Raw genomic sequence first — 20,963 nt, 5'->3', positions numbered from 1 at the left:
CAGAAAACTGGAAACAAATCAGAATCAATTCACTGCTTCATTTGATGTATACTTTTATAAATGTAGTTTATTTATTTAGATCAATATTCAATCAATAAAGGTCAAGGTAAATTTATTTGCACTCAAGATACCCGAACCAGAAATTAAAAAAAATATATAATTACAATCATAGAATGTGAACTAAAAAATTCTAGGTCAAAGTAGAGACAATTTCATTAAAGAAATTGCTTCAACCTGCAGTGTCATTTACAGTCATATATGATGAGCCTGCAGGTCTGTTTGTATATCTGTACAACAACAAAGATAGAATTGTTTTTCTTTTTATTACTCCTCAATCCTATTCTATACAATACACTTCAAGTCATCGTAACACAAGAAAACAAGGGATAAAAATGTGTTTTTTGATTCCCAGTAGCTGAAGCATTAAAACTCTACTCATTATATGTAGGGGAAAAACTGAATGATGAAAGGTGACCCATACATGGGAAAGGCTTCAACCTTGAAGAAAATTAAAGAGCCACACCCTAGCAGAACCAGCGACATCACTGATTGCAAACTGTATCAACTATTGCCATTCCTTTGAACATTTCAGCTGCATGGAGGGGGGGGGGGGGGGTGAGCTAGTGGGCCACAATGTTCCAACCAAAGCTAATGCCCAGGCTTTCACCTCACTGAGATGAACTATAGTCTTTCTAAGTCTGAAGGGCGGCCAACAGGTGGAGACTAAACTACAAACAATCTTTTTTAATGTAACAAAATGTTGTAACTGTAGCAATTGTCTTTTCTGATTTGAAATGTTTGAGACATATACAATGCATTTGTTTTAGTAAAATAGTTTCCAATTTCATGAATAATTTAGTATTTTGTTTTATTAATCATCATCATTAGCAACAGTCCCTTGACTTGCATCATAGATTATGTGCTGTGACCATTTAAGTAAATCCCTCCTTTCTTCCAGGTCAGTTCTTGCTCCTTCCACTGTACCAAGAAGGATGATTTTGGACAGTGAGTCAAGTATTACAACATGACCAAATCAGTTACTGGTATATTAAAAATATGGATAGGATAAACTGAAACTGACAAAATTTTATAAAAAAGACCTTTAGGAAGCTATTTACAACATCTGGGATCTTCACACATCAGTTTGAAGTTTTTTATGCATATTTTATATACCGTATTTGCAACTCCAAGGAAATTCATTTCAACCTCTTGGGTGATAAGATTAAGTTCGATTCAAAATAACCAAATAATTGTGAAGATATCAGCTATCAAATGTCTTCAGATGAGTAACACCATTTTTCTTCTTCTTCTAGCCAGCTTTTTGCTGCTGAGCTGTGAGCTCTTTTGCAGACTGTGCCATAGTGTGCTGTTTTCTTCAGTATACCACCCAGTTGTTGATGTTTATTAGAAACAAGGGACATTGACCAAATACCTATGTGCTACATTGCACATGATCCTATATAGTGTATTCATAAAACATAATTATATTAAAAGTTGTATAACATTAATGTCCTTAAATAAATTATTAAAAAAAAAAACATAAAATATGATTAAATTAGGTCATAAAACATAAAATACGATTAAATTAGGTCATAAAACATAAAAATGTGATTATATCAGGCCATAAAACAGATATGATTACACCAGGTCATAAAACATAAATATGATTACATCAGGTCATAAAACATAGACATGATTATTACATCAGGTCATAAAACAAAAATATGATTAAACATCAAAACAAATGTAAATCTGATTGAAAAATACAAATAAAAATGGCATATGACATGTATGTATGAAAATAAATAAAATAAACCCTGCTTACATGTTAATTATTTGGTAGATTTCCTAAAAAGACAGAAAAAATTAGAATTTATGTTAGACCTTCATTCTAAAACTGAATGAATAAAATTAATTGCCATCATTTTGTTTTATACGTATAATAAAAATGTAAATCATTAAAAAAAAATTTGATTCTTAAAAAATTTAAAGGACAATGCTTCCTGAGTCCTGATGAAATCTTTATCTGAATAGCTCACATATATTTGCAAACTAAAACCTCTGACATCGCTAGAGCCTTCATACAACTAGAAGAAGCATCTCGACCAGCAGGACTTGAGGTCAATGACAGTAAAACCAAGTACATCACAATGACAAGAGACAATCAAACAGAGGGACAAAATATCAAAATCAAAGACCACGAATTTGAAAACGTCCAAACTTTCAAATATCTAGGAAGTACTATTAATTTCAAAAATGACCTACTAACAGAAATAAAGGAAAGAATAGCAGCAGGCAACAGGGCATTTTATAGCACCCACCATTTACTTAAGAGCAAAATGATTTCAAGTAAAACCAAGAAAATAACATACAAAACTATAATAAGACCAGCAGCAATGTATGGAAGTGAGACCTGGACACTGACAAAGACATCTGAAAATTTACTTAACACTTGGGAAAGAAAAATTCTTAGGAAAATCTATGGTGCCATACAGGATGAAACAGGGTGGAGGACACGCACTAACCATGAGTTATATCAATTATATGAAGACCCACCAATAGTGACCGAAATAAAAAAGAACAGACTACGTTGGGCAGGTCACCTTGAAAGAATGTCAGACAACAGAGGGGCGAAAATCGTATACAGGCAAAAACCAAAAGGCAGGCGACCCAAAGGCAGACCCCGAATGCGATGGATAGATGACGTGGAAGCAGATCTGAAGCAGCTTGGGGTTAGGGCGTGGAGACGAAAGGCCCAGGAGAGATCTGAATGGAAGGATGTGTTAAAGCAGGCCAGAGCCCTCCATGGGCTGTAGCGCCACTGGGATGGATGGATGGAAAACTCTATGGCCACATTACAAGCTCTTTGGGGCTCGCAAAGACCTTCCTTTAGGGAACAGTACCAGGAAAAAGAAGAAGAGACAGATAGGAAGACTGGACAGGCCTGCTGTTGAAAGAGATTCTATTCAAAGCTAAAGACAGAAAGGAATGGAGAAAGACGGTAAAAGAATCTTGCGTGGTGCCCCAAACTGTCTAACGGTAGGTGAAGGAAGGAGTGGTGACTGCAAGGGAAACAAATCCTTGGTAGCAAGCACAAGACAGCCCTGTAAGCATATCACCTTCCTCAGCATCTAGCAGAATTAGCCATACTCTTTGATAACAATAATATTAAAAAAAAGGCCATTATGGGAAATGATTGCCTATGTTTAACTTTAAGACAAAAAATTGCCTTTTTTTTCCCCCTTAAAGCAACAATGTAATCCTTTAGTATGACCAGCACTACCTTGTGGATTGAATAGTAAAACTTAACATTATTATTTCAATTTTCTTAAGGGAAAATGTGTTTCTACTTTAGATTGCTAATTACCTCTAGAATAATTAACTACTCTTTTATATTATCCCAGTGTGTGTATAATGTGAAGTGTCAAAGGCACCTTAAAATAAAACACAAAGATATAGAAGACTATTCAAGAAATAGAAAGAGTGACATTTTTAAATATAACAATTAATAGTTTGCAACATTCTTAACCTAATAGAGTTAGCATTGACATTTTTTTCTGGAAAATACTATTGAGGCCTAAAGAAAAACCCTTACAGTAGAAGACAGGCGCAGAAGACGCAGATGAAGCAGTGGGAAGCGTGGTCGAGAGGCTAAGTATGCTTGAACTTGGCTTGGCTACCTACAAAAGGGGCTCGAGGATCGACATACGACTCGAGCAGAGCTATGTTCACTGAGCACCTAAAAACAGCAACTGGTCCACAAATGAGATTGGACCATAGCGCTCTGAGCATGTTATAAACATGAAAGTAGGGCTATATAAAAGCTATAATTTATTTATTTTTATGACATAAAGAAAACTTTAACAGACCCCCAGCGGACAATAGCTTTGTCTGCATTGGATGTGGAAAAATATGCAGGTTGGAAAACCAGGTTTTCATAGTCATGTGAAACAGTACTCACCCCTTATTCTTAAGAATTGAAGATATTGCCATTAACTTATGAAAAAAAAATGGGGGAGGGGGGTTTGAAGATATGCTACACACCAATATTTGATTTCACCCAACTGAAATTAGTGTACAATGCTTATATGGCACTATTGACTGATATAGACTAAGTCTAAGTCTAATTTATAAGACTTATAATGTAATTATCCAATGATGAATTCTTAGAAGTTACATAGCTACAAGACTAGGAAAAAAAAAGCAATTTTAAAGATAACTATGAGAAATCAATGCTGGTTAATAAAGTGGGAGGTAAAACTATATTTCTCGGTGAAAGTTCCGCCACACACTGCACAGCACCATGGGTCCTCTGGCGAGTGCAGACCTATGTGCATGAGGTACATGGCCCGTTGGAAAAACATGATGTCACAGTGGTCGCACAGAAATGTGGCCTGGGTCTGGCCCTCTTTATTGTGAGAGCTGCTGGCGGCACTCGAGCTGCTGCATGGATGGTGCTCATCAGAGTCATTGGTTTTAGAAAGTGAGGGCGCTGGCCTATCTGATGGATGTGTGGACTCCTGCAGGCCTGCCTGCCCCTCTGATACACTGGAGTAGGGTCTTTTTCTGTTAGGCTTTTGTGAGATATTGGAAGAGAATGTTTCGGAAGAAGATTTATCTCTTGCAGATAAAGCTGAGCTGTTTGTAGCAGGGAAGTGCTCTGCCTGGAAGGGATAATCTTCTCCATTGTTACTGTCCTTGGCAAATTCTGTATGCGAATTACCCAAAGTCTTTGCGAATGTTATTGAGGGAAAAGAAAGAGGCAAGTCAAGATCAGGCGAGTCTCGTTGTTTCTTCTTAACAAAGTTAGACATACTGGGCAAGTTGGCTTGACACGATGGATGAGACGCCTTATCCTGTATCTCTTGCTTCACTATCACAGATGGACTGTCTGTGTTTATGTGAGGATAGTACATAGCAGGGTCAACCATGCCTATACCTTTGTTTTTATCATTATCACAAGAGTTGTCTTCACTGCTTTCCTCCCTAGACAAAGACTTGGAAGAGCCGCTTATGTTCAGGTTCATCCCGATGGGTCTCAGCATGGTAGACTCTACCATCATGCCATGGATTGTGTGAAGATGTTTTTTCAAGTCTTGTTTCCGTTTGGCTGCATAGTCGCACATGGAGCATATCCAAGGTCTCAAGTCTGAGTGGACAGCTTGGTGATTTAAAAGACTGTTCCTGAAAGCTGTGCGGAAATCACACAAATGACAAATAAACATTTTATTGGTCTCTTCATATCGACCATTCAGTTCTGAAAAGTGAGCCAGTTCTTGCTTAAAATCAAGAGGCACATTAGAATAGTCACTAGATTTGAAATCAGTAGGGTTTGGAACCTTGTTCTCTAGAATGTCAGTCGGGTTAGGCTCTGTTTCCTTCATTTTTTTTCTTTCAATTTACCACCCTGTAATAAAGAGAAAACAAAAGTATACATTGTGTTTATATAGCTTTTCTAATTATAAAAATATACAGCAAAAGTTATTTAAATCTTATCTAAATAATCTATAATTATATATAATATATAAAGAAAGAGCAAAAAGTAAGATATATGAATGCTCCTTAAATCAACTAGGTTTACTATGGATATTTCTTAGATCAGTGCTTAGAAATATATAATTAAAATTTTCTACCGACCAAAGGGCCCTTAATTTTTTTTAACCAATTCCACCATTATGAAGCTGATGGAAGACCATAGATAGGATATATTAAAATTTTCTGTCACCAACCAAATCCTTAATTTTTTTTTACAGATCTATAAATAATCTATATAATATAATATTTATTAAATACTATATTTATATTAAATACATATTATGATATATTACACTTAGACTTAGAGACGTAACTTCAAAAAAGAAGATTTTATAATTAGTAGTCTAATTATATCTAAATTATGAGCCTCCCCTTTTGCATTTAAATTTAATAGTCAATCTATATCTAGACTAGATTCTAGATCTATATTTAAATATTGACTATATTTATTATTTATATAATTATAATAATTCAATAATAATCATTTAGCCACAATGTAACATATGCATAATTCAAACAATTGCATTTTATTAATTATTATTGTTAATAATCAAATTATCAATGACTCAAATGACTGGTCTAGAGTCTAGACTAGATTAGAATTAGATTATGACACTCTAATGTGAGTCTACTGTCTACTGACTCTAACTAATAAGTCTAAGTACTCTATAAGTCTAAGACAACTAAGATCAAGATTGAAGATAGAGCAAAGTTTGTTACCATAATCATAATGATGATAATCTAATGATAATTACCTAAAATTAAAACAAGCCAACAAGCACAAGCGTTACTAACTAATTTGTAACTAATTTGAGTCTAATGTTACATGTACTCAGTGTACTGATGTACTAGAATAACTAGATCATAATTCATATGTAGCCTTGGCTTGCTTGTAGGGGTAGGCTAATCTTAGATCTAAATCTAAGTATTCTAAGGCGGACTAAGGAGTAAATCTATAGTCTAAGATCTAGATATAGATGTAGATAGAAATACAATATCATGATTATATGAATAGTCAGAATAGACTTCAAAAGACTTCCTAGCCTACACACTTTTAGATCTAGATCTATATAGCCATTATAAAGAGTCTGGATCTAGATAGTACCATCTACTTTTTGTTTAGATAAATCTAGTTAGAAATATAAATCTAGATAGATAGATCTAGTCTAATATTTATAATTATAGACTATTTATTGAAGTCTAGAGACTACTACTAGTCTAGCACTATCTATAGATCTAGGCAAGACTAAATGACGAAAGATTGCTTACCAAATTAAGTATCTGGTAACCGAGCCTCGCACCGTTGAATAATTTGATGAACATTGATATTTATCAGAACTCATTTCGGAAACATATTTGCAATGACGAAATCGAGCGATTGGGAAGCGACTTCCAGTCCTATGGATTGCTTATTTGTTCTGTTAGTTCTAAATGTCATTGTACATTTATGGCGATTTTAACAGAAAGTCTCTTAGTGCCCCAACAGTCTTGAAAAACTCGCATCCAGTCGTTTTTTGTTTTTTATAAAAAAAAAAAAGGCTTAAATTAGCGTATTATTGGCTTTGAAGATTTATATATAAAAATAAATATCACCAAAAAAAAAACTGCCTTTGGTATACGTGCGTTTCGCATAGGCCTACGCGATACGTACCCTGCCCACTGTCTATATCGGAATTTGCAAGAACATCTCTATTTTATAGTGCATCATGGAGAGGTAAACGAATTTGCATACGCTGCCGCCTCTTTCGGTCTATCTATAAACCTCGGGAAAACAGAAGTCATGTTCCAGAAGTCACCCAATGAAACATACTCAGCCCCAAGGATCACAGTAAACGGACAGCCCCTTAACGTGGTAGACCACTTCACATATCTAGGTAGTATAGTGTCAAATGACGCCTCACTTTCAAGGGAAGTTGATAACCGTCTGGCCAGGGCTAGTAGCGCTTTTGGACGCCTTCAGGCGAGAGTCTGGAAGAACAAATCGCTCCGCCTGTCTACAAAAATCAATGTCTACCAGGAGGTGGTTTTCTCAACCCTTCTGTATGGCTCTGAGACATGGACACTATATAAAAAAACAACTAAGACTTCTTGAACGCTTTCACCAAAGAAGCTTGCGCTCCATCATAAACATACGGTGGCAAGACCGCACTACAAACAGCGATGTCCTTTCGAACGCCGGTATGGACAGTATAGAGGGACTTCTTTTGGTCCGTCAGTTACGCTGGGAAGGGCACGTATCCCGTATGGGAGACGAACGTATGCCAAAGGCAGTCTTTTTTGGTGAGCTAAAAGGTGGTCGACGTAACAGAGGCGCCCCACGGAAACGCTTCAAAGACCAGCTTAGGTGTCAACTTTCCTTGGCTGACATAGAAGAGAGCACCTGACTGCATGCGGCGTCGGAACGAGACAGCTGGAGGTCACTCACGAAGGCCGCGGGATATATACACATTTGAGACCAAAAGAAAAATCTGCTGCCGAGGACAAACGCAAACGACGAAAAGAAAAACTAAATCGACCACCTGCGGACAATGGTTATGCTTGCCCTGGATGTGGCAAAATATGCAGGTCACAGCTGGGGCTGCGCAGCCACGGGAAATACTGTATTCCTCATTAATCTTCCGACTCGAAGACAAAGCCTTATTATTTTGGAGCGCAAATTTTAACATCTTTCCTTACAGATCAGACCACAAATATTAGCGGCCTTTTCCCTTTCGGGTGCACTAAAAAGATATTCACAATTATAAAATCCCAATGCAATTCAAAAATATTCATCGCTTTCAATTTGTGTTTTAACAAGGTCTGGAAAAAAAAAAGATTTCAATTTCTCTTCCAAAATCTACTCTAACATTTTTCCATACCTTTAATTTATTTTTGCTCTTGAAAATAAATAACATTTTAATTTTTAATTTTTGTTCTGTTAAAGAAGCGCCACTCATACAAACAAGTGTGTAGATTGATTTATTAATGTAAGAAAAAAACGAAAATAATTTTTTGTTCTGTTAAAGAAGCGCCACTCATACAAACAATTGTGTAGATTGATTTATTAATGATGCGGCTCTTCTTGCCCTGCTCTCTGAGAGCTCAGACGTAAATGAGTATTTCAAAGAAATAGAACACATTGAAGAATAGGCCTACTGTAAAAATATTTTTTTTTATTATTAAATGTAAAAAACAACAACAAAGAAATGATAATCGATTTTCGTTGGGAAAAGAAGGAAAATGAAATTGTTTCTGTAGCTGGAGAGACCATTGAAATAGTGCAAACCTTTAAATACCTTTGTAGGCCTACTATTCTAGACAATAAACGTAATTTTACTGCAAATACTGACTATATAAGCAAAAAAGGGCAGCAAAGATTACGATTACTAAGAAAACTGTCCTCGTTTAATGTTAGCGAAAAGGCCTTGGCTATGTTTTATCACGCTCACATCTGCAATATTTTAAGTTTCAATATCACTGCCTGCAATGGTATGGCAATCTGAGCATTAAAAATAAACTTTATACGATCCTACATGCTGCTGGTAAAATCATTGGCAAAAAACAAACCCCATTTGATCAGTTGTTTGAGACAAACATCTATAAAAAAAAAAGCTAACAAGATCCTCGAAATAAAGAATCACCCTTTGTGTCAGGATTTTGTGATTTTACCATCATAAAAGAGATACAAATCATTAAATAAGAACAATCTGATATAAACTTTGTCACATGTAAATTATGAGTGAGTCTGGTGTGAATGTACACTTTGGTTTCTTATAGTTATAATGTTTTTTGTTTGGTGTAATGCACAAATTGTAAGACCAATTTCCATACGGACAATAAAGATTACTATTATTATTATTATTAACAAATGTATTTTTCACGACGTTGGGGGTTCTCAATATTTCTTCTATGGATTTCATTCTATTTTAATTAGTCCCTTTACTTTAGGGGTAGGCCCTACTGTGACAGTTCAAGTAATCAAATCCTTCCACTTTTCCCGATCAGCAGCTGTTTTAAGCAGGATATCAAGAGAGAGAGGCAGGTCCATTCTTTTATGTTCTCCAGCCACCTTTTCTTCATGCTCCCTCCATTGTACATTGAAGAATGACTTTTGATATTGGTTCATGTCTTGCAAAATGACCAAACCAGCTCAGCTTTCGTCTCTTCACAGTATCGAGGAGTTCTTCCTTCTTGCCAGCCGGCTCCACGTCAATTCGTTCACCGACAATTCATTCACACGATTATTCGTTCATCCATGGTTCACCTGACATACCACAGACATATACATTCATAATAACTTTCGTAACTTCTTTTATAGAAAAATAACTTTTGTAACTTCTTTTACAAAAACAAATTTTACTATTTGCGTCTGACATATATATAATTTTTTACTTGCATTTGCAGCAGCATAGCCCATTACATAGAGTTGTTGTTTTGTTTTAAGTTTCTTTTGCTTCTCAAATGAAGAATCTATATTAGCTTAGTCTGAGCGACAGGGGAAGTTGGCGGGCAAGGTCCAAACTCGGGACAGAAAAAAGTGCATGCATGCAGGCAGCCGTGTGTTGCTATTTAATTTATTAATGACATAAAATAAATTATTTATAAATGATTGCCTTTTTTTTTTTCATAATAACTATACCCCTTAATGCCTGAAGTGCTAAAGCTAGGCTTCTACTTTGACCCGATAACCATTTTTTTTTGCGCAGACGTAATTAATTATGGATTATCCTTAACTTAAAAAATATATAGATCTATATTGATCTATATTGACTATATAGATATAGATCTATATTTACACTTTAACGCCTCCATCTTGACCTAGTTTGGAACTGTGTCGACTGGCAAGCACTGCAACAGAGTGTTTAGGTCTTTGATCTGGAATAGATCTAGGCTCTTTAGAGCTCAGAGATATCATTAGATCAGAGTAGATTTCGAGTCTAGATGATCTAGATCTAGAATAGTGGTTGTGCGGGTTAGGGTTGGGGTTTACTAGACGGTCTAGATCAAGATTATATGGAATATTCAAGATCTAGATTGTAATCTAGATCTAGATTCTAGTAATATCATCATGATAATCTACTAGAATGTAGATCTGTCTAGTTCTGAGTTCTTTCATTCAAATTCATCATGATATGATGATTCCATGATTGTGATCATTGTCACATCGGATGATTTTGTCATTTCAATTATCTAGATCATATGTAGAAAAGTCTGAAAAGGCAACTATGTTTATATATTAAAGCCCAGCCCACAGTATAATTATAATAATACTATTCTGTATTCAAGGCTTGGGTGCATGTGTCGTGGACGTGGATATTGTCCACTGTGATAGTCATGATAGTGCGATCAGAATCAGATATTCATTAATTTCATTATTTACCCTATAATTTGCATATATTGCCATATTCACCATTATTTTTAAGGAGGCCATCCTGTGATCTACTGCACATAACTGATCTATTCTTCATCTAGATCTAGATTATTCTAGACCTAGATTAGATCTAGTAAGTTTTACAGTAGATCTAGATCTAGTAGTAATAGTAGATTGATTAGTAGTTAGTAGATTTAAGTAGATCTATAGTATAAGTCTGACCATTCTTTAATGTTGTCTTCCCTTTGATTTCTTTGTCTTCCTCTTCTTCTTTATCCTGGTACTTTTCCCTGAAGGAAAGTCTTTGCGCGCCCTGAGGACCTTCTTGTGAAATGCCTTAGCCTTAGAGTTTAAGTTTGCATTTTTTTTTACGGTACTTAGCAGGTCATTGCTGGCACAGCATAGTTTCTAGCGAAAAAATAGCTCTCTTTTAATGATTATCTTTATTATCCTTGAAGAAATTTGTCTTACAATTTTTGCCTTAAAAAAACATTACATTATAACTATAGAAACAAAATATACATTCACATTAGTTTCACTCATAAGTAGAGATGGGAATCGAACCCAACTTTTAAAGTTCGGGTTCGGTTTGGTTCCGTCAGATTTAAGCTCGGGTTCGGTTTGATGACGAGTAAAGTTCAGTTTCGGTTCAGTCAGGTCTAAAGTTTGGGATCAGGTTCGGTTCAATGTTATGTTATTATGTTATTAGGTACATGTAATATTGTTTAATTCAGTTATTAATTAGATAAAAAAGTGATGTGACACCTTATTCGGCAGGTGGGACACTTTAATTTCCAACACTCGTTTTGTGGGCCACATAACAGTAAAGATTCTTTAAAAAAGAACAAAAAAAACAACAACCCATAAAATAAAGCACTTTTATTAGAAACACATGGATATAATTTCTAAAAAAAATTTCCCTTTTAGACTTTACGATCTATAGGGCAGATGATGTAAATGTCATCAATTTCTGTGGTCCAAGGTTAACGAGGGTGTCCTGTAACCATCACAACGATCAACTACCTTGACTTTTCCCAACAAATGTCAGGTACCCATTATAGCTTGGTGGACTCAGAAGCGATCTTAAGATCCCGAAATTAAAAATCTCAGTCTTCACCAGGATTTTAACCAGGGACCCCTCGGATCCCAAGTCAAGCGCTTTACCACTAAGTCACGCGCCTGCCATGTGAATATAATATGTACACTAATTCATGGGATGTAGGAAGTTTATCCAAATCCAACTTTTGAAGATCCCACTGCACCAAGTTGCACTGAATCTTGATGCTCATCTGTGAGGCGAATATGCCAAAATGGTTTTGTCCCTTTCCGCCAGCTAAATAAAGAGTTGCAATTTCATTTAGAAGGCGCCTATGTTAGCCTGATTCAGCTTCTTGCCACAGAGGTTCCGTTTGATTTGACAATTTTTCTCTTGCTGCCATTTTGCTATGTCATCCAGCCATACTTCTGGCGGTATCAGTAGTCACTCACAATAATTTCTCCCAAAGGAAGAAGCCTCCTCCTCCATGATGTCTGAAACTTCTTTGAACCGGCAGTGGTGGTCCCAATGCATGTTCCTCATAGCAGATATCTTCTCTGTGATTTAAAAATTGCTTTTTGTACTGCTAACAAGTAGCTGTAGAAGGCTATCAGATATGTCGGAACTAATGGCGGCTTCAACTGCATTCCTATTTTCATGCCACATTTCTTCCATCACTGATAGTAGTCCCCTCTAAAGCATTTACTGAATGTCAAAAAAAAAAGGTTTCATTTCACTACTTAAAATGTGAGCAACTATGTAACATTCCCTTACCGCTGACTCATTTTCTTGTCCCTTCTAGGTAAATATTCTCGTCAATCCTCTAATCTTTAGACGTTTCTTAGTAATTTTTTCTTGGTGGCTCAAACTAAGAATGCCTCAATATTTTTATGTTATTGATTTCATAATGCTGTTTAAAGTTACTTTCTTTAATAAAAACAGCCACAACATCTCTATACCAATAAAAAATATTGGCCTATTTTCGTGCTACATAAAAAGGCAAAGATCTATCCACTTTTCCTGGTAGTCTCTACATTGGGAGTCTACTTTTAATTTCTTTGACTCTCCCCTTTCATTAACACACAAATATTACATGTTAAGGTACCATTAGCGGTGAATCAAAAGAAGACAACCCAAAGTGAGCCAGCTGAGTTTTCCAAAAATTAAAATAACTGTCAAATCTTCTCACTGGAACTAAGTTTTTATTTTTTCTTGCTTAAAAAATATTGCAAAATCTTTGATTCAGTTCGGTCAAGGTAAAGACAGTTCGTTCTGTTTGTGTCCATAATGATCAGTTTTAAAGTTCGGCTTCGGTTCGGTCGTTAGGTTGGAGTTCAGTTTGTCCAGTTCAGGTTCAGTTCGTTTCCCATCTCTACTCAAAAGTAACTGAAATTTTTGCATCTGATAGATAAAAAGTAAAGAAAATGTCAAAATAGGCAAACATTACATCATTTGTTATAAAGACCACTTGAATCTAAGCCAAATTTTACATTATCTGACCTGCTAGCGGGTGGTGCGGTGGCTGAATAAATAAGCGCTAGGCTTCTGAACCTGGGGTCCTGGGTTCAAATCTTGGTGCTAGCGGGTGGTGCGGTGGCTGAATGAATAAGCGCTAGGCTTCTGAACCTGGGGTCCTGGGTTCAAATCTTGGTGCTAGCGGGTGGTGCGGTGGCTGAATGAATAAGCGCTAGGCTTCTGAACCTGGGGTCCTGGGTTCAAATCTTGGTGAAGCCTGGGATTTGAATTTCGGGATTTTTAGGGCGCCCCTGAGTCCACCCAACTCTAATGGGTACCTGACTTTAGTTGGGGAAAGTAAAGGCAGTTGGTCGCTGTGCTGGCCACATAGCACCCTGCTTATTAACCGTTGGCCCAAGGAAACAGATGACCTTAACATCATCTGCCCCATAGATCACAAGGTCTGAAAGGGGAAACTTTACTCTTTTTGTTTTTTACTTTACCTGCTAGCCACTAGGTCACTAGTTCAAATTTACATTTTATTTGTGTCAAATACCACTGAATTACTAATAGAAATATTTAATTTTAAGCATCATTCTTTTATGTTCCAGGGTGGTGTCTCTGTACTCTGGGGCGCTAGGACACCATGGACTCAAATGGCCCTGGCTCCAGCACTCCTTGTGGCCAGGGTCCCTCCTTCAACATTCTGTCGTCTGCAGTTTCCTCCTCCTCCTCTCTGCGCAGCTCAATGACTTCGGCCAATATGTCGGCAGGAAGCTCAGGCAGCTCCTTAGTGGCTCATGAAAACCCTAGGAGAGTGACCTACATGGCTGCAGAATGTTCTGGATACAATTTACCAACAGAGAGGCCATCAGGCAGCGGCTGTGCTTCAATGCTTGCGTCACAGGTTGGTCAGACTGTGCCGAGTGAGGAGGATCAGAGTGTAGGTGTTTATGGCTTGCCATCGTCCACAACATCACCTGACCAAATTTCACATGCTCCAGTCAGAGAAGCATCCAGTCCAAGCGAAAGACCATCAACTACTCAGGGACATAGCAGCAAAGATCATTTTGGTAAGTATTTCTTGCTTCTATAAGCAGCACTTGGTTTGAGTACCTTATTTTCTCATGCATACTCCGCAGAAATCACAAAATAAGTAAAAACAAAATCACACATTCCACACCCTTGCATACCCCTGCACATGACTCTTTGATCACAATTGATTACAGGTCTATTAAAAATTCTCTACTGCATCACTACTATTTGTTTTCTTGAGGTTGAGAATTTCTTAAAGATTTCCAATGTACATTTCAGAACCTCACAGCAAACTGTAGTAGATATAAAGAGACACCTATATTTGAGTAAAATAAGTTGTCTTAACCCCACACCTTTGTTTACCCCACACAGCTGCCATCGGTGTGTATAAACATGTGTAACCTGCAGGTTATATGTGAGAAAATATGTTATTACTTAACACTACATGATCAGATTTACATAAATGCAGCGGCACTAGGTCTAAGAATTTTGTTTTGTTAGCAGTTAGTCTGCTGCAAAAGCTACTACTGGGGGCTTTCACAAGAGACTGAACAATGTCAAGGATGCTAAATTGAACTTGTATGTTGCCAACTAAGAAAAAAGTACTAGTAAAATTTGATTTTGCAATGCTTAAAAGTGCAAAAAAAAAAAAAAAATTTAGAAGGGAAAAAAAAGAACATTTAAATATAACTTATCAGCATTTCCTTTCTTCTGTATGCTGGATAATTTAAAACAAGTTGAGCTATTTATATCTTGTTCACCATAAAATGGTGATGTTATATGGTAAGTAAGAAAGTAAAAGTAAAGTTCCCCATTCAGACCTTGTGGTCCTATAGGGCAGATGATGTAAAAGTCATCTGTACTCTCCATCAAAGAATGTCTCTGTGGTAGTGTTAAATTTTTCAGTACATGACATACGCGAATTGAAAAATAAACTTCAACTTTATAAAGAAATGCAATACATTCAGCCTTTCATCAACTGGTGCACAATAGTTCTTATAGAGATGCAATACATTTAGCCTTTCATCAACTGGTGTACAATAGTTCTTATAGAGATGCAATACATTCAGCCTTTCATCAACTGGTGTACAATAGTTCTTATAGAGATGCAATACATTTAGCCTTTCATCAACTGGTGTACAATAGTTCTTATAGAGATGTAATACATTCAGCCTTTCATCAACTGGTGTACAATAGTTCTTATAGAGATGCAATACATTCAGCCTTTCATCAACTGGTGTACAATAGTTCTGATAGAGATGTAATACATTCAGCCTTTCATCAACTGGTGTACAATAGTTCTTATAGAGATGTAATACATTCAGCCTTTCATCAACTGGTGTACAATAGTTCTGATAGAGATGTAATACATTCAGCCTTTCATCAACTGGTGTACAATAGTTCTTATAGAGATGCAATACATTTAGCCTTTCATCAACTGGTGTACAATAGTTCTTATAGAGATGTAATACATTCAGCCTTTCATGAACTGGTGTACAATAGTTCTTATAGAGATGTAATACATTCAGCCTTTCATCAACTGGTGTACAGTAGTTCTTATAGAGATGCAATACATTCAGCCTTTCATCAACTGGTGTACAATAGTTCTTATAGAGAGTTGCAATACATTCAGCCTTTCATCAACTGGTGTACAATAGTTCTTATAGAGATGCAATACACTCAGCCTTTCATCAACTGGTGCACAATAGTTCTTTTAGAGATGTAATACATTCAGCCTTTCATCAACTGGTGTACAATAGTTCTTATAGAGATGTAATACATTCAGCCTTTCATCAACTGGTGTACAATAGTTCTTATAGAGATGCAATACATTCAGACTTTCATCAACTGGTGTACAATAGTTCTTATAGAGATGTGCATACATTCAGCCTTTCATCAACTGGTGTACAATAGTTCTTATAGAGATGCAATACATTCAGTCTTTCATCAACTGGTGTACAATAGTTCTTATAGAGATGTGCATACATTCAGCCTTTCATCAACTGGTGTACAATAGTTCTGATAGAGATGTAATACATTCAGCCTTTCATCAACTGGTGTACAATAGTTCTTATAGAGATGCAATACATTTAGCCTTTCATCAACTGGTGTACAATAGTTCTTATAGAGATGTAATACATTCAGCCTTTCATCAACTGGTGTACAATAGTTCTTATAGAGATGCAATACATTCAGCCTTTCATCAACTGGTGTACAATAGTTCTTATAGAGAGTTGCAATACATTCAGCCTTTCATCAACTGGTGTACAATAGTTCTTATAGAGATGCAATACATTCAGCCTTTCATCAACTGGTGCACAATAGTTCTTATAGAGGTGCAATACATTCAGCCTTTCATCAACTGGTGCACAATAGTTCTTATAGAGATGTGCATACATTCAGCCTTTCATCAACTGGTGTACAATAGTTCTTATAGAGATGCAATACATTCAGCCTTTCATCAACTGGTGTACAATAGTTCTTATAGAGAGTTGCAATACATTCAGCCTTTCATCAACTGGTGTACAATAGTTCTTATAGAGATGCAATACATTCAGCCTTTCATCAACTGGTGCACAATAGTTCTTATAGAGGTGCAATACATTCAGCCTTTCATCAACTGGTGCACAATAGTTCTTATAGAGATGTGCATACATTCAGCCTTTCATCAACTGGTGCACAATAGTTCTTATAGAGATGTGCATACATTCAGCCTTTCATCAACTGGTGCACAATAGTTCTTATAGAGATGTGCATACATTCAGCCTTTCATCAACTGGTGCACAATAGTTCTTATAGAGGTGCAATACATTCAGCCTTTCATCAACTGGTGCACAATAGTTCTTATAGAGATGTGCATACATTCAGCCTTTCATCAACTGGTGCACAATAGTTCTTATAGAGGTGCAATACATTCAGCCTTTCATCAACTGGTGCACAATAGTTCTTATAGAGATGTGCATACATTCAGCCTTTCATCAACTGGTGCACAATAGTTCTTATAGAGATGTGCATACATTCAGCCTTTCATCAACTGGTGCACAATAGTTCTTATAGAGATGTGCATACATTCAGCCTTTCATCAACTGGTGCACAATAGTTCTTATAGAGATGTGCATACATTCAGCCTTTCATCAACTGGTGCACAATAGTTCTTATAGAGGTGCAATACATTCAGCCTTTCATCAACTGGTGTACAATAGTTCTTATAGAGATGTAATACATTCAGCCTTTCATCAACTGGTGTACAATAGTTCTTATAGAGATGTAATACATTCAGCCTTTCATCAACTGGTGTACAATAGTTCTTATAGAGATGTAATACATTCAGCCTTTCATCAACTGGTGTACAATAGTTCTTATAGAGATGTAATACATTCAGCCTTTCATCAACTGGTGTACAATAGTTCTTATAGAGGTGCAATACATTCAGCCTTTCATCAACTGGTGTACAATAGTTCTTATAGAGATGTAATACATTCAGCCTTTCATCAACTGGTGTACAATAGTTCTTATAGAGATGTAATACATTCAGCCTTTCATCAACTGGTGTACAATAGTTCTTATAGAGATGCAATACATTCAGCCTTTCATCAACTGGTGTACAATAGTTCTTATAGAGAGTTGCAATACATTCAGCCTTTCATCAACTGGTGTACAATAGTTCTTATAGAGATGCAATACATTCAGCCTTTCATCAACTGGTGCACAATAGTTCTTATAGAGGTGCAATACATTCAGCCTTTCATCAACTGGTGCACAATAGTTCTTATAGAGATGTGCATACATTCAGCCTTTCATCAACTGGTGTACAATAGTTCTTATAGAGATGCAATACATTCAGCCTTTCATCAACTGGTGTACAATAGTTCTTATAGAGAGTTGCAATACATTCAGCCTTTCATCAACTGGTGTACAATAGTTCTTATAGAGATGCAATACATTCAGCCTTTCATCAACTGGTGCACAATAGTTCTTATAGAGGTGCAATACATTCAGCCTTTCATCAACTGGTGCACAATAGTTCTTATAGAGATGTGCATACATTCAGCCTTTCATCAACTGGTGCACAATAGTTCTTATAGAGATGTGCATACATTCAGCCTTTCATCAACTGGTGCACAATAGTTCTTATAGAGATGTGCATACATTCAGCCTTTCATCAACTGGTGCACAATAGTTCTTATAGAGGTGCAATACATTCAGCCTTTCATCAACTGGTGCACAATAGTTCTTATAGAGATGTGCATACATTCAGCCTTTCATCAACTGGTGTACAATAGTTCTTATAGAGATGCAATACATTCAGTCTTTCATCAACTGGTGTACAATAGTTCTTATAGAGATGTAATACATTCAGCCTTTCATCAACTGGTGTACAATTGTTCTTATAGAGATGTAATACATTCAGCCTTTCATCAACTGGTGTACAATAGTTCTTATAGAGATGTAATACATTCAGCCTTTCATCAACTGGTGTACAATAGTTCTTATAGAGATGTAATACATTCAGCCTTTCATCAACTGGTGTACAATAGTTCTTATAGAGGTGCAATACATTCAGCCTTTCATCAACTGGTGTACAATAGTTCTTATAGAGATGTAATACATTCAGCCTTTCATCAACTGGTGTACAATAGTTCTTATAGAGATGCAATACATTCAGCCTTTCATCAACTGGCGTACAATAGTTCTTATAGAGATGCAATACATTCAGCCTTTCATCAACTGGTGTACAATAGTTCTTATAGAGGTGTAATACATTCAGCCTTTCATCAACTGGTGTACAATAGTTCTTATAGAGATGTGCATACATTCAGCCTTTCATCAACTGGTGTACAATAGTTCTTATAGAGGTGTAATACATTCAGCCTTTCATCAACTGGTTCGTCCCGAGACATGACGTTAAACTGCGCTCCTCTTTCCTTAGCACTTTTGGAGCTCAAAAGTGCCCTACTTCTTTTCTATCATTGTGTCTGCCTCCTCTTTTCCTAAGTCTGCCTTCATTGATCATCACACTGTCTCCTTAACTTTAAATTCTCACTACGTCCTAGACCAGTCCGTTTGCCGTGGACTGCGACGGGTAAGGGGGGATAAAGAGATCCTGGTGTTTGAGTGGTGGCTATCTGAGGATAAACCACAACAACACAATACTTTGGCTCCAAGTTCCCCTAGACCTGAGACCCAGATGGCCCGCTCTGGGTCAACCGGCTGGTCATGCCGAGCTACCAGCATAGGTCGTCGACCTATGCTGGAGGGCGGTGGCTGGAGGGTCAATCAGGGAGCTGCTGTATCGGACACATGTCCGATGTAGCAGCTGACTGAGTATAGCACCTGTGTAGCCCTGGCGGGCTCATTCTGGACATCCGAATGGCCCGTCCCCTTGTTGGACTCGATGGCGGGTGGGGAGCACAGGTGCCGAATTAACCAAAATATATATGGACAAAAAAACACACACAAAACTACTTGCCCCAGACCTATGTCTGGGCAAGAAACGACGAATTGACGATAAAAAAGAGGAGGTCCCAAAAAGCTGTGCCACCTGGCCATCATTTCTGGTGGTTAGATGCACAGAGGAGGGAAAAAGCCTGACCAAGTTGAGCCCTTTTATTATCTATAAGGGACTCAAGTCAGTAGTGGGAGAGCCCAAGAGTGTGTCTAAGCTACACAAAACAATGGAACTCCTTGTAGAAGTAGACAGCAAGACACACTCTGATGGGCTTTTAAGATGCAGAAGACTCTGTGAACTCCAAGTGGAAGTCATGCCACACAAGAGTCTGAACACCAGCAGAGGTGTAATCAGCTCTAGGGACCTACTGGAATGTTCCGAGAAGGAAATAGTGGAGGGCATTGAAGGAGTCACCCATGCCCGGCGCATTACCAGGCGCAGGGAGGGTGAGGAGGTCAAAACCGCCACTATTATCCTCACATTCGGAACTAGGACACCGCCAGAGTATGTGAAGGCAGGATACCTACGAGTTCCAGTGAGGCCCTACATACCTAACCCCATGAGGTGCTTTAAGTGCCAGGGTTATGGACACGGCGCGGCAGTCTGTAAGAGGAACACTGTGTGTGCCAGATGTGCTGGAGAGGGTCATGAGGACAAGGGCTGCACAGCCCAGTTCAAATGCCCAAACTGTCAAGCTGGCCACTCAGCCTACTCCAAGGACTGCCCTGTGTGGAAACAGGAGGTTGCCGTGCAGGAGTACAAGGCAAGAAACGGATGTACCTTTAGCCAGGCGAAATCGGCTGTACTGGCCCTACCCAAGGGCCAATTCGGCTTGACAAAGACCTACGCCCAGGCTGTTGCTAAGAAAGGAAGATCCATAGCCACACAGACGGACACATTGACCCCACCACCCCCTCCTCCTCCCCCAACTCAGAAGAAAACACCGCCAAAGAACACACCTCTGAAGAAACAAGAAAGCCCTGTTGTCATGCTAAAGAACAGGTTCTCTGTGCTCGCTGATGAGAGCATGGAGACTGAGCAGCATGTCAAAACCAATACTCCGGGAGAACCCGGAGACATCATGTCTGACACAGGTTCTCCTC

At 37.5% G+C, this 20,963-nt stretch overlaps 2 protein-coding genes across 2 annotated transcripts in view; one reads left to right on the top strand and one right to left on the bottom strand.

Annotated features, from left to right (window-relative positions):
- Nucleotides 1-603: 603 nt before the first annotated feature.
- LOC106056821 (zinc finger protein Pegasus-like) lies at nt 604-6,425 on the bottom strand. The gene is made up of 3 exons (XM_013213684.2): nt 6,291-6,425; nt 2,844-5,407; nt 604-2,059 (listed from the first exon to the last, which is right to left on the bottom strand). Exon 2 carries the CDS (start codon nt 5,382-5,384, stop codon nt 4,230-4,232), a length of 1,155 nt encoding a protein of 384 aa, XP_013069138.2. The 5' UTR covers nt 5,385-5,407; nt 6,291-6,425; the 3' UTR covers nt 604-2,059; nt 2,844-4,229.
- A 7,568-nt stretch (nt 6,426-13,993) lies between these two features.
- Nucleotides 13,994-20,963, top strand: part of LOC106056813 (ecdysone-induced protein 78C-like) — a 31,930-nt gene continuing 24,960 nt past the window's right edge. Inside the window, exon 1 of the mRNA XM_056045177.1 lies at nt 13,994-14,449. Within this exon, the coding sequence (XP_055901152.1) occupies nt 14,023-14,449 (427 nt within the window). The 5' untranslated portion in view covers nt 13,994-14,022. The remainder of the gene's footprint in view (nt 14,450-20,963) is intronic.

This window comes from Biomphalaria glabrata, chromosome 10 (assembly GCF_947242115.1).
Source record: "Biomphalaria glabrata chromosome 10, xgBioGlab47.1, whole genome shotgun sequence".
NCBI lineage: Eukaryota > Metazoa > Mollusca > Gastropoda > Planorbidae > Biomphalaria > Biomphalaria glabrata.
Note: the sequence above shows the minus strand (reverse complement) of the source record. Positions and strands in the feature narration are given on the sequence as shown.